Source organism: Helianthus annuus, chromosome 14 (genome assembly GCF_002127325.2).
Source record: "Helianthus annuus cultivar XRQ/B chromosome 14, HanXRQr2.0-SUNRISE, whole genome shotgun sequence".
NCBI lineage: Eukaryota > Viridiplantae > Streptophyta > Magnoliopsida > Asterales > Asteraceae > Helianthus > Helianthus annuus.
The window spans coordinates 59,922,268-59,935,203 of NC_035446.2; the positions used below are offsets into that span (position 1 = coordinate 59,922,268).

The 12,936-nt window shown below is 36.5% G+C and overlaps 1 protein-coding gene across 1 annotated transcript; it reads left to right on the top strand.

Moving 5' to 3' along the window:
* The first annotated feature begins 406 nt into the window (after positions 1-406).
* On the top strand, positions 407-2,285 carry LOC110908277 (protein FAF-like, chloroplastic). The gene has a single exon (XM_022153186.2). It carries the CDS (start codon positions 463-465, stop codon positions 1,963-1,965), a length of 1,503 nt encoding a protein of 500 aa, XP_022008878.1. The 5' UTR covers positions 407-462; the 3' UTR covers positions 1,966-2,285.
* The last annotated feature ends 10,651 nt before the right edge of the window (positions 2,286-12,936 follow it).

Below are 12,936 nucleotides of genomic sequence, written 5' to 3' on the forward strand. Positions count from 1 at the left end.
AACACCATCGTCATGCCATCGCACCTACAAAAAAATGTGGTTTGACCAAAATTCACCTAAGTTAACTAAATTTTTTTAATAGAGTTAATGGGTTTGATGAAAATGACAAAAAAATGACAAAAGTTAGGAACAAAACTATTTGTACTAAAATAACAAAAAAAAAAAAAAAAAAAAACTATATTGACTAAAATGATAATTTTTGTCAAATCTCAGTTACTAAAAAATTTCCTAAGTAAAAAAAATCTAGAAAAAGATCCAAATAAATTATTAGCAATCATGGACTCCAGTCCAGACTGTGAGGATGCCATTTGTGTACCATATTAAAATACTTTTATTATCCGACATATTTTAATTAAATAATATAATAAATTAAATACAAATCGAACCAAAAACGGGCCCCAGTGAACACGGTTCCATTGTCTTTCCCTACAAATACCACCACTCCCTCCACCCTTCATCGTCATGTACTTGTGCTCATCCGCCATTAACACCCCTTCAAATTCTCAACAATTCATTGATCCCAACTTCAATCTCATGACCCAAATGCAAGGAATAGTTTCAATCCTCCGATCCGACAACCCGGAGAAGACGAACAAGGCCGCCTCACTGCGGCGCACTCTGTCCGCCGATATGTCCTCCAAGTGGTTGGCGGATAACGGGTTACCCGTGATGAAGAAGATCGCCTCCTCAGAGAATATCACGATTGATTCGGATGAAGAAGAATGTGAGGCGAATGAAAAAGGGGATCAGAATCCCACTCGAGTCGATATATGGACCGCGATTATGTCGCAGAAGAAGCAAGACGATTCGGGTAAGCTTCCGCCGCCGTATGTTCATCCGCTTGTTAAGAAATCTCGCTCGTTGAGCGAGAAGAGTCTCAAGATTTGTACCGAGAGTCTCGGGTCCGAGACTGGCTCGGATGTGTTCTCGGCGCCACCAGCTCCCGAGAAAGCTGTGTCCGAGAATGGACATGATGTTTTCTCGTCGCCACCTGCTTCTGAGAAAGCAACTGGCGACGAGCAAGAAGAAAAAGAGGAAACTAACAAGGTTGTCAAACCTGCCGGTTTGACAACCAAGAAAGCCCAACATACCCGTTCTTTCCCGCCGCCGCTTGCATCTTTAGCGGCAGCGAGGACTGACGGTTCGTCGCTTCACATGCATTCCCGCCGTGTTGATGGACGGTTAGTCGTGGAAGCCGTCTCAGTCCAGCAGCAAAAATACTTCGAAGCTCAACGCCAAGACGGTCGGTTTCTTCTCACGCTTGTCAATGACCCGAAAGAACACGAACAACCATCTGAACCTTACAACAACAACAACAACAACAACAACAAAGCAGTTGCACAAGCCTCCCACATGCGTGGGGGCCAGGACGTGTCAGGCCAACTTGATTCTAATGGACGCATCCTTACCCTGCATTTCCGTAAAAATATATTTCCACAACAGGAAACCCTAATCTCCAAGTCAAATGACAACAACCTCCAGGAGTATGAAGATGAGATGGTGACCGATTTCAGCGACAACAACGTCGGAATCTTGAAAATCCGACCACTGAATCCAACAACTGCAGTGATCGATGTACACAAATCGACGGTGTCGATAAAGAGGATCTTAGAACGTGATAACGAGAACCCATCATGGTCCCAAAAGCTAGAACTCGTGGAGGAGGATGAAGCACCTATCACGCAATCTCCTCCACCACGAGCTCGAGCCAGTGGGCGTCCACCGCTGCCACCGCCAACCACCACCACCACCGTCAACTCCTACCAGTACTTCTGGCGGGCGAAACCCACCGTAGCCAGTGTGATCGACCCAATGATCACCCAACACCGCCCACCCACAAAAACCAAAGATCTGGTTCTGCTCAGAGGCAATAAAGCAGACTGTTTTCTACCGTCACTAAAAGGTTGCAAAGAGCCAAGAAGGTCTCTTCTGATGTGGGAGCCATTCTGCATAGCCACCTCCTGATTCACAACACTTTCTCTCTCTACCATAAAGCCCTTTTTTTATATCTATATATTGTATCTATACATCTACATATGTGTATGTGTCTCTCTGAATAAGCATATGAAAGAGTGAGAGATGACATGAATTTGAAAACAAAAAATGTATCATAGATTTTCTCGAAACCTAATTGAAACAAATGTATCACAAATGTTGTTCATGGTTAAGAATAAGCTGGTCAGACAGCACTGTGTTTGACATGGTGATTTGATATGTCATTTGATCATAATTTAGTTGGCTTTTGAGTAGCCAATGAGGTTTCCAATTTGGGCTTCTTTTGACAATATGTTTAATTTGTTTGTTGATTTAGGAGCATTGAATCTTTTCTTAATAAAAAGTTTTGGTTTTTTTGTCGGCTAATCAATTCGGGTGTAGAAAAAAGTAATTTGAAAATCTATATATAATCTAAAATTTAGTTGCATGTTCTATTTTAAAATCAACATTTATGAAGTTTTAAATGCAATACTTAAAATAATATTGATTAAAATAAATACTTAGAAATTTAGTTATATTAACTATTTTACTCTATATCTATATATACTTAAAAATTTAGTTATATGAACTTTTTTACAACCTTCATTATGAGTCTTTTAAATATATTTGTGTCTTTCAAGGACATAATTATCCTTTTCATTAAGGAGGCATAAATCCAATTAGTAAATTAGAAATGATTACTATATTATAATGCTTATTAAATTTCGAAACTGTTAAACTAATGGCCATAATTTCCAAATAAATACAATAAATATAGTCTTCAATGTAGAGACTATGTAGAGACTTTGTGATATCAAAAAAGAATTCAAAGGTTTTGTAACTGACCGAATTTTCCCTATATTAATTAGCAAATTACTCTCCTCTCACATATTTACTTTTCAATTTTCTCTCATCTCATTTGTCCATTTCTCAGTCTCATATGTTGTAAACTATTTTCAAAACTTAACACATTGTACAAGCAATCAAAGAAGATGGTACAACCTCAGTGAAAAACCAAAACCACCAGCACCACAGTTGATTAATTATGGTGAAAAGAGGGTTGAAAAGGAGGAACAAAGATGAGAGAGCGACCCAAGGTAAGGGTTTTGCAAAGTGGTCAGCGGCGACGACGGGTTGGGTGGCAGCGGTTGACGAGAAGATCGATGATGGTGGAGAGAGGGGAAAAGAGTAGAGAGGAAGATGTGATGGGTTAGAGTTGGAGAGATGTTGTAAAGTTTATGGCAAGGGAAACGATGGTTGAAGGTGGGTTACAAACGGTTGGAGCGAAAGGTCTTCAACAAAAGACGAATAAATCTTCTGGCTTCAAAACCAGTTAAGGTTGTTGAGAGATTTGCAAATCCAGAAATTTTTGTCCCATAAATCATGGAACAAGAACCGAGCTTTCCATTCTTTTACACCTTACCAGATCACCAATCCAAGTCAATTCAAGGACTGACTAGGATGAAACACCTACAGTTTTTGTCATATTTCTTTTTTTGGCCAGCCATATTTAATTAAATGGTTTTTGAGACTTGAGAAAATGTAGAGAGATGAAGCACAGATAAAGTGTAGAAGAGGGTTGTAGAGTTTTTTAGGATTTCATATATATTTTTCTTTTCCTCTCTTCCAGTACATGTTTTTTACGTGAAAGACGGTAGTTAAAGAATTTCATGGTTTTCTAAACCACCTAATGGTTTTCTTCTTTAAATAAAATAATAATAATAATAATTAATTTAATGTTTTAAATATAGTTGTATTAGAAGTAAACTTATAAAATACCTACATAAAATGTAATTATATAGTTGAAAAAACTCCCAGAGTTTTCATTATTGAATCTTCGAAATATTTGTTTATAGCTCCTTTTTCCTAGAGTTTTATTATTGGATCTTCAAAATATTTGTTTCTAGCTCATTTTAACAACCATGAAAATAATTATATGTTTAAAAGAAAACGAGATCGAATAAAAACTAATTATACAATGAAAGCTTTTGTATTATAAGGATTATATTATTAATTGAAACACGCAATACCATTTCAATATAGTTATTTTTTTATATAATAAATAGTTACGTTTTGGTTTAAAGTTGGCGAGTTAACACCTTACCACGCATATGCATGATTCAACATTTTTACGTTTGTTCTGTTTAACTGCACAATGCTCACAATTGCATTAGTATAAATGCTCATCTTAGTGTGAACTATCCCAACAATGCTTATATATAAATAAAGGCTTATAAGTTGCACGTCTCTAACCACTTTGACACATAAAACTCCCCAGTTCAAAATGAATAAAAACAATCTTTTTAAGAGAATCAAGAAAATGTCATTTTTTTTCTTTTTACTCAAATGGCGTGGAAAATAGTTGAAAGTAGATTAGTTAATTGTAGTAAAAAATAATCGGTGTCAAAGAAACCTGAATGTTGTGCTTCACTCCGGTGATGCCAAACATAAAGGCGTCCAACTCGGAAGTGTATCCAGTTGATTCTAGCCGAAGCAGCGGCAGCGAGATAGAAGAGGAAGAAATTGAAACTAAGACGACGGAGGGTGGTGGTGGAGAAGTTGTGGAGCGATACAAAAGTGCGATGACTGCGATGGCGATGGTGGAAGATGACCCTTGTGGGGTGGAAGTAGTGAATGTGAAGCCTGTCCTTATTATGTGTGCAGCTTAAGTTAATTAAGTCTCTATATGGTTATTACCTAATATGTATCTGATTCCTTTTAGCTTAGTTGTATTAATTTGTAGCCATTCTCATGCAGGCTTATAACTGAAAATAAATTACAAACCTTGCACAGTTTCAGGCTAGAACTCGAGGTGTTTGACTCAACAGCCGAAGCTGTCGTTGTCTGCTTTGAAGACACCGCCCAACGCTTGACAAAGACCACTGCTCATAGTATACTCACAGCAGAGTCTGGCTCGTCACGCGTCTACAACCTTTATTCCACTGACATACTAGATAAGTTCACTCCGGTGATGGTAAGGAACGCTGATGGAAGCATTTCAACACTGCCGAATTGTTTCCACTCTCTTATGGGCAGCACTCAGACCCTCCAGCTTGATTCGTGTACGTATTATGATCATGGCCATTTTGAATCCTTCAACTACAAGAATGTCCTGCTAGATGGGGATGGTTGTAAGCCCTTTGGTTCTTCCACACCTCCATCGATCCCCACTAAAGACAAGGGGGTGCTACCCATACCGACACCAGTTAAGCGCGTTAAAGCGATCGTAAGGTATATATCAGCTTACACTTTATTCGTGCCCTGTTTAATAAACCATTTTAATTAAAGATGTGCTATTTACCTTTCTACTCGATCTGAAATGTTATTTACATACCTGGTATATGTTTACTCTATTTTAAAATTAGGAGGCTACAACAGTCGGAAACTTGAGTTCGTAAATATAAAAGTGCATTGTTCTACATTAAAAAAAAAACAGGAATAAAAAAACTTGGTAACGCATCACTTCGAATGTGTAAAGACATATAAGGGGAGAAGTTGGCTTTTGTAAAAAATAAACTTGGTGTCGTTATAAATGGAAAGGCAACAAAAAAACTTTCAACTATAATTGATTGATTTCCATAAACAATGTAATTGTGCATATTTATTTTTGGATAACCGTCTACATAAATGTTTCGCGCTTTTCCTTCCCAGGCCTGCTTATGCAGATTCGGATTCAGAAGAAACAGTTGACAGTGACCCATATGAAAGGTATACCGTCTGCACTTAGTGTTAGTAATGAAAACCCGTACTACTTTTCGATGCATATATACGTAAACATAGTATACCATTTTTAATACTTTTCTTTTTGTTATTTCACTGCAGTCAGTTGGCTGGTGATGGGATTAGGGATGACGGTGGCATGTGTTAGCTAAAGTTTGGTCTATGTGTTATCCAATAAGATAGGAAGGCGTGCGAGAGTTTATGCGTTTTTCTTTTTTCTGTTTCATGTTTTTTTTTCTTGGAAGACATCTTTTTTCACTTCTTTTTGGCCGGCAAGTTTTGCCAAGGAAACAACTTATGGTCCATGGTTTAATAAAGTTTAAGCACGCCCCTTTGTAGGCGTGTTGTCTTACATGTTATGCACCGGCCGTGTAAAACGTCTTACCACGAACAAATAATAGCTATTATGCATGTCGTGCATCGCACGGGCTTTCTCCCTAGTATAATCTAAAATTTAGTTGCATGTTCTATTTTAAAATCAACATTTATGAAGTTTTAAATGCAATACTTAAAATAATATTGATTAAAATAAATACTTAGAAATTTAGTTATATTAACTATTTTACAAACTTCATTAACGTAACTGAATTAATGGAATTAAAGAATAGAATTAAAGGAATTTTAAGAACAACTCTTCATCTCCTTCCATTAACTCTAAATTAATGGAATTAAAGGAGAAATTGGAATTTTAAGAACAACACGTCTGTTCTTGAGGAGCCCTCCATCTCCAAACACCACCTCCACTTTGCCGGTCACCCACCCTCATCAAGCGCCGGCTGTCGCCGCCACTCAGACGATCCATCTCCGTCGCCGGTCACCCACAACCATACCCAATCATCGCTGTACACCTCTTCTGCCGCACACAGTCATCATCACCGGCAACGACTGAAACCAGATTGTTACTCAAAAGTTTAACAGTTCATCCCTCTGGTTCAATCAAAGTTAACAAATGATGATTCCGACGACTGCGGTTAGATTGGATCAAGGGTTCTCATGGTTTGAGCTCAAGTGGCAGCGGCTACCACTAGGGTCCTGCTACCGAACGGGTCTGAGTTAAATACCGGCGGCTAAGGTAACAATCAACGAACCCTATCTGTGTCGTTTTCAACTATATTGTTTTGTTTGGATTTGAAGTTTTATTGATTTGGGTTTTTATAGCTTTAATCAGAGGTGTTTGATCTCATAAAATATTTGGATTATGTGTTTGTGTTTTGGATGATATAGATGTATAAACTTTATGCTCTTATGTTGATTTATAAGTTTTAACATTTGTATGGTGTGTTTCTGTTTTAAAATTAGGTGAAGATGCTCTGATTGTTTTTGGTGTTGACTGTTTAGGAACAAGTGAAGGAGTTAAGGGCTAGGGTTATCGAATGGTACATCAAGGGTTGATTGCCTTTTTCTCTCAAAATCACTGATGTTATGGAAATCCTTGGTCAACTGTTTGATTTCACGCCTACCGGTAACAAATACGAATAAGGTTTTAAGGGTTTTTGCATCGATTGTTATGTATTTTGTTGATTTACGTTACCGGTTTATGTATATTGTTGGCCATTCATTATTTGATGACTTTTTGGCCCTAATTTTACATATCTATGTGCATTATTGGGTTTCGGATCAGTGGAGCATGCAATTCATGAGATTTACAATCATAACGCAAGTGGCCCCGGTTTTGAAGAGCTTTACATGTATCGATCATCCACAAACTAACCCCTTCTCGAAACCCCTTCTCGATGAATTTCCACGGAAATCACCAATTTCTCCCCAAATTTCGTCTTCAATTTTTCACAAAATTCGCTAACAGGGGTCTTGATACATGGGGAACTCCTTTCGATCTTCACAAAATTTCGTCTTCAAATTGATACAGTTTATTATAATTATCTTTCTATAATTAAGGGATATGATTTATTTATATTTCATTTGTAATTATCTCATTTTGTTCATATATAAAGTTGATTAATACTATACAGTAACTTATTTTATGTATGAATATCATTCATAATAAAGATTGTCAATATATTTTCAGCAACTGTGGGTTACATATCTTTCAGGAACTTTTGGGTAGGATTATAAAGATTGGATATGCAAAGCAGTTCAAGAAACCTACACCACGATCACCACACTCGAGTGAGACATGCCATAAGTTGTTTGTGTCAAGTTGGGTTGACCCGCATTTATATGTGTGCGGGTTAGGGTTGAAATCTATGACGTGTATTGTCGCTTCTTCAGCAGGCGCGTCGGATGGTGAACGGCAGGTCCAACTAGAATACAGTAGACGTGGAACAATTCGGGTCTGGTGAATAGAAAGAACGACAGAACGAGACCCGATTTGGGCCGAAACCCCCTGAGGCGCGTGATATAAGGTTCAGCAATCAAAGGTTCAATGTCTCATCCTATGATATAGGCTTGTGCACTGGTCGTTTTTAATATACTAACGTATAAATATATAAGCTGGCTTTCTAAAAAACACATAAATTTATAATGTATAGTTTTAGCTTATTATGGATAAGCCACGCCAAAATCTGCCTTCTTTTTTATTGGTTTTTATATGGTGTTTAGGCACTTCTTAAACCAAATTGATTAGTTTATATTGCTAAAAAATGAATATATGTTTCATAGATTTTCTTTACATACTTAACCATATCTTTATATTAACTAGATTCGTTTGACCCGTTTACATTTATTGTTGATTGTTGTTCATGGTGGCCTAATAGAGCGCAAGGAAAATGGCTCGGCCACATAACGGGTCAAAAAAGACAAGTTTATATATGGGTATTAGTTGTTGCTGAGTTGAATGGTTTGAACCTGTAATGCATTTAACGCACTCCGCCACAACACTTGGGTAATCATACTAGAGTTGCCAATTTGCTTACACCCTTTTCCGTTTCAGGTTGTCGAAGAGGCATGCACAAATCTTTTAACCAAATGTGATGTGTGAGTTTTATTAGAGAAGTTTACAAGTTTCTACTCCAAGTGTCGGGTATACATATACTTCTATACATATACTTCTGAGAGACTTTACAGCAATTACTATGAGAGACTTAGCCTAACATTTAATTCGTGGGTTTTAGGTTTAGTCTAAACATATTCGTGTTAGTTTCATGTCGAACCTATTGATGTACATTCGAATACTGAAGTCAAGGTTCCTAAATTAATAATTTTATATATTACATGGTTCAAATGTTTCATATCATATTGTTTTTTCCTTTTTATCTATGGCATGGAAACCATCAGGAACACATGGACCGTATTGGCGTATTTGCGTCCGTTGGCACAAGGTGCCTTTATCTTTTGGTGTACAGCCACCGGCATAAAACTTAGAGAAATTTGTGCTATAGGCGCAAAAGTGGTCGTAATCTGTGTGAATTTTTTCAAATGCGAACAATCTTGGCAGTGGGGCGTTAAATGGGTCACATCGTATGTAGGTGGTCAAAACAACATGAACCAAAAAATCATGGCGCATGTGAACATGTGAACATGAGCAATGCATGACATGAATACGACCCGCTTAATCAAAAAATTTCCTTTTATTTTTTTTTTTTTCAGAATATTAGCACTTGAAAGTTACAAATTTACAAATGAAAAAAAAAATATATGATTTTTTATAAAATAATTATGTATAGACTATAAAGCTGGATGTTTAGTTATCTTCATCTATACCCAGTATGACAAACCATATTTTTAGAAAAACCTATTAAAAAATAAATGAGTTAACATGTTAATATGTGGGCACGATAAATCAACTGACCACGACTCATTTAGCAAAACATTTTGGTAAGTTTTATACAAAACTGACCTGAACATGTGTAGACTAACCAAAATTTATGAATTTCGTATTAGTTTGTCATGCAAGAATTTCACTTTGAAAGATGAAAGCATGTAACAAGATAAATTGATAATTAAAATAGAAAAAAAGTTATTAATATTTTGGCAAATTATCCCCTAAGAAGGGAGGGTTCTACAATGTTATGGTGGGTGGGGGCATCCACTATCTTTTGTTCTTTTTTTTGTTTTTTACACAAGGATTTTATATAAATTACGTTGAAATTGGATATTGAAACAGGAATGGTGTATGTCCTTTTTGTTCTTTTTTAGCTCCAAAGATATGCTCACCGAAGTTCCGAGCGATCCCCTGTTCTTCCTCGATAAATCCAAAGGTTAGATTAATAGCTTAATTACTTGGCTTAATTATAGCTTAATTACTTGGATATTAACAGCTTAATTAGTTGGTCATTATTCTAAACTTTAGAGGATGCACATATATTCATACCGTATATGATTAACTTTATAAAGTGTAACATAGATTAGTTTTTTTATATTTGTGGGAGCCATGTGTGTGCCTTTCAAATTTTCTATACTTAAATTGAATCTTACCAAATACTAGGGTGTGTATTTAAGTTTAGATATGTAAATATTATCAATCAGAGTAAATTGAGAATTCAGAAGATGTTTTTTCATCTTCTTTGTACATGCTCCTATCAAGGTATGATGTTTATGGCTTCTTTATCTTCTCATTAGACATGTTTTGATCTATTTATGTGAATTTTTACTTGCTTAATTTGATCTTTTTAATACAGAACATGAATTTTCTTGAGCCCGGATACAAAATGGAACATGTAAAATTTGCATACTTTATAGTAGCTGTGTTTTTAAGCTTTAACCAAAGCATCATTTCTTAATAATGTTAAATTGAATATTATATGATACAAACATCATAGATAAACATTTTTCCCGAACACACAACAAAATGAAGATAACTAAACATATTAACATGTTAACTCATCGCTTTAGTGTTGAAATTAATTGTAATGCAACTTACCCGAAAAAGCACATAACAAAACCAATGAAGATAACTAAACATATTAACATTTACACCATTGGTTTTGTTATGTGCTTTTTCGATTTGAGAACGCATACGACCCCATCGCTTTAGTGTTGAAATTAATTGTAATGCAACTTACCCGCGGCAAGTCGGCAACGCACGGGCATTACCACTAGATTCCCACATTCCGTAAGGTTACCTTTCTTTATGTCAATTATGATGAAATTTGTAGTGAATTTGTTTATGCTTTTTTGTTCGTTTGGATATTTAAGTTAAATCATTAGTTTATACCTTTTTCACCTATTTATACATGCCAAATAGCTAAATGGAATGAATTGAACTTCAACGAGCTTGAACTGCAGTTCATAAATGGGAATTTACTTGAACGGAGTTACATTCTATCAAGTTTTAATTACAAAATAATGGAATATGAACTACTAACATATACATCATCCAAGTTAAAGTTCTGCCTAACATTTCCTTGCTTTCTTTCACAACCCTACTTATGAAGGTTCTGATTCGGATGATTCTGTGGGTAACTACTAAGGGGAACGTCGACTACATGGCCATGCATTAGCGGCAGAAGATTTCGTGAATTATTAAATAAAACCGGAAGCTTTGTGAACTCCTTTAAGTTTTTTCCCTGTAATGTATGTTTTTAGACTTGGCATACATGTTTCTTCTTAAACAGATTCCGCAAACAAAGTTTCCTGTGCTATGCACGCCTTACATTTTGTGTGGCCGGTTTATGGTACAAGCTCTTATCACGTTTTGTATGACTTCTCTTACATTGTCTTTTGTCTAATTATCTTTTATCCATAGATAAACATTTTTCCCGAACACACAACAAAATGAAGGACACTAACTGTTGGTCATGTCGTGCATCGCATGGGCCTTCCCTCTAGTGAGATAAAAAGTAAAAACAAATTACAAAAGTTTCAAGGTAATTAATATGTTATGTTTTTCAAAATTTATAGATTTACATTCGCTATTTTCATGTAACAAGGTTAATAGTTTTTACTATTGATTTAAAAAGTTGTTAAGTTGTGTAGAGGAGTAGGTGTGTAGTTAGTGTTTTTTAATCGGGTTTCAAGTTATGTGGATTTTTTTTAATAGGAATCCAACCAGTAACCTGACCTAAATACGATTCGGGTTAAGCGGTTTCACATTTATTCGGGTTTAAATAATCGGTATACGAGTTTCTATGTACAAATTGCAATGCATACTTTACAATTTAATTTAACAATGCATAATCGGTATACGTGGCTCCAATCAGCGTGCGCCGACCACTTCTTCATGATCTCTACTTAGCCGCTGATGACAGAACAGTCAACAAGGACAACGGTCAGGACACGTGGATCCATTCAGCATGCGCCAGGTACTCTCTTACCTAGAAGCACCAACGGTCGTGGTAGAGGGGACAAAACGGATATTCCTTATTGTCGACTACATGCCCAAGGCCCATCAGCCCATCTCCTTCCCACACCTCTCCGGCTATAAATAGTGAACCCCACCTACAGGTTTAAGGATCGTTTCCTTGTTCTCTCACTCTTAATCACACACTTTTATCCTCAAAGCATATACTTATTCTCACGCCGGAGGGTGGTTGCGAGGAGAACCCCCTATTCCCCTCCTCGTAACGAGCTTAATGGTGTGTTTAGCGTTTTGCAGGATCTTCGCATCACAACTTGGACGAGAGAAAGAAGATTAACCTTATTGTTGGCTCATGTAATCCTTCCTTGAAGAACAGATGATATAAAGCCAAAACTGGTTCTACAACAGATGATCCCTAATAACAGTGTTTGAACATTATTTCCTTCCAATGGTAGTGTCACTCAACAACTGATGATCTCTAAAGTCTGATGGTTTTATAAAGACTGTTATGCTAAGCTCTGTTGTATGCAAAGACTGTTGAAGACCAATCATCTGCTAGAGTCAAAGTACTACTGAAGTCAAAGGCCTAATCAACCTTAAAGGAAAGCACTGCTCAGCCTCATCAGTGGTTGAGCATCATCAGAGGATAGCTATCACACCCCAACCGATGGCGGAAACATCGGGGTGAGGCAATGAGCGAAACAGATTGTCCAAGAGATTCCATAACAACTGTAATTACCAAATATTTAATCATTACGTCCCATACCGTAACATATAAAGTAACAAAGTTATTACAGACAAATTGTTCTCAAAGACAGATAAAAACTGTTCCGACAACTCATAAATTATTAAATGACGTTTCTAGACTCCCCTAGCTTGATTCCACAAAAGCTAGCATAGCATGTCAAATACGTTAAAATAGGTAAATACACATAGTGTAAAGGTGAGTATACAAGTTTAATAGTATAATAGATAGCGAAAGCGGTTTACGCATAACCAGCATGTAACATGTTGAAAAGTGAAGCTAGCAGGTTATCGACAATGAA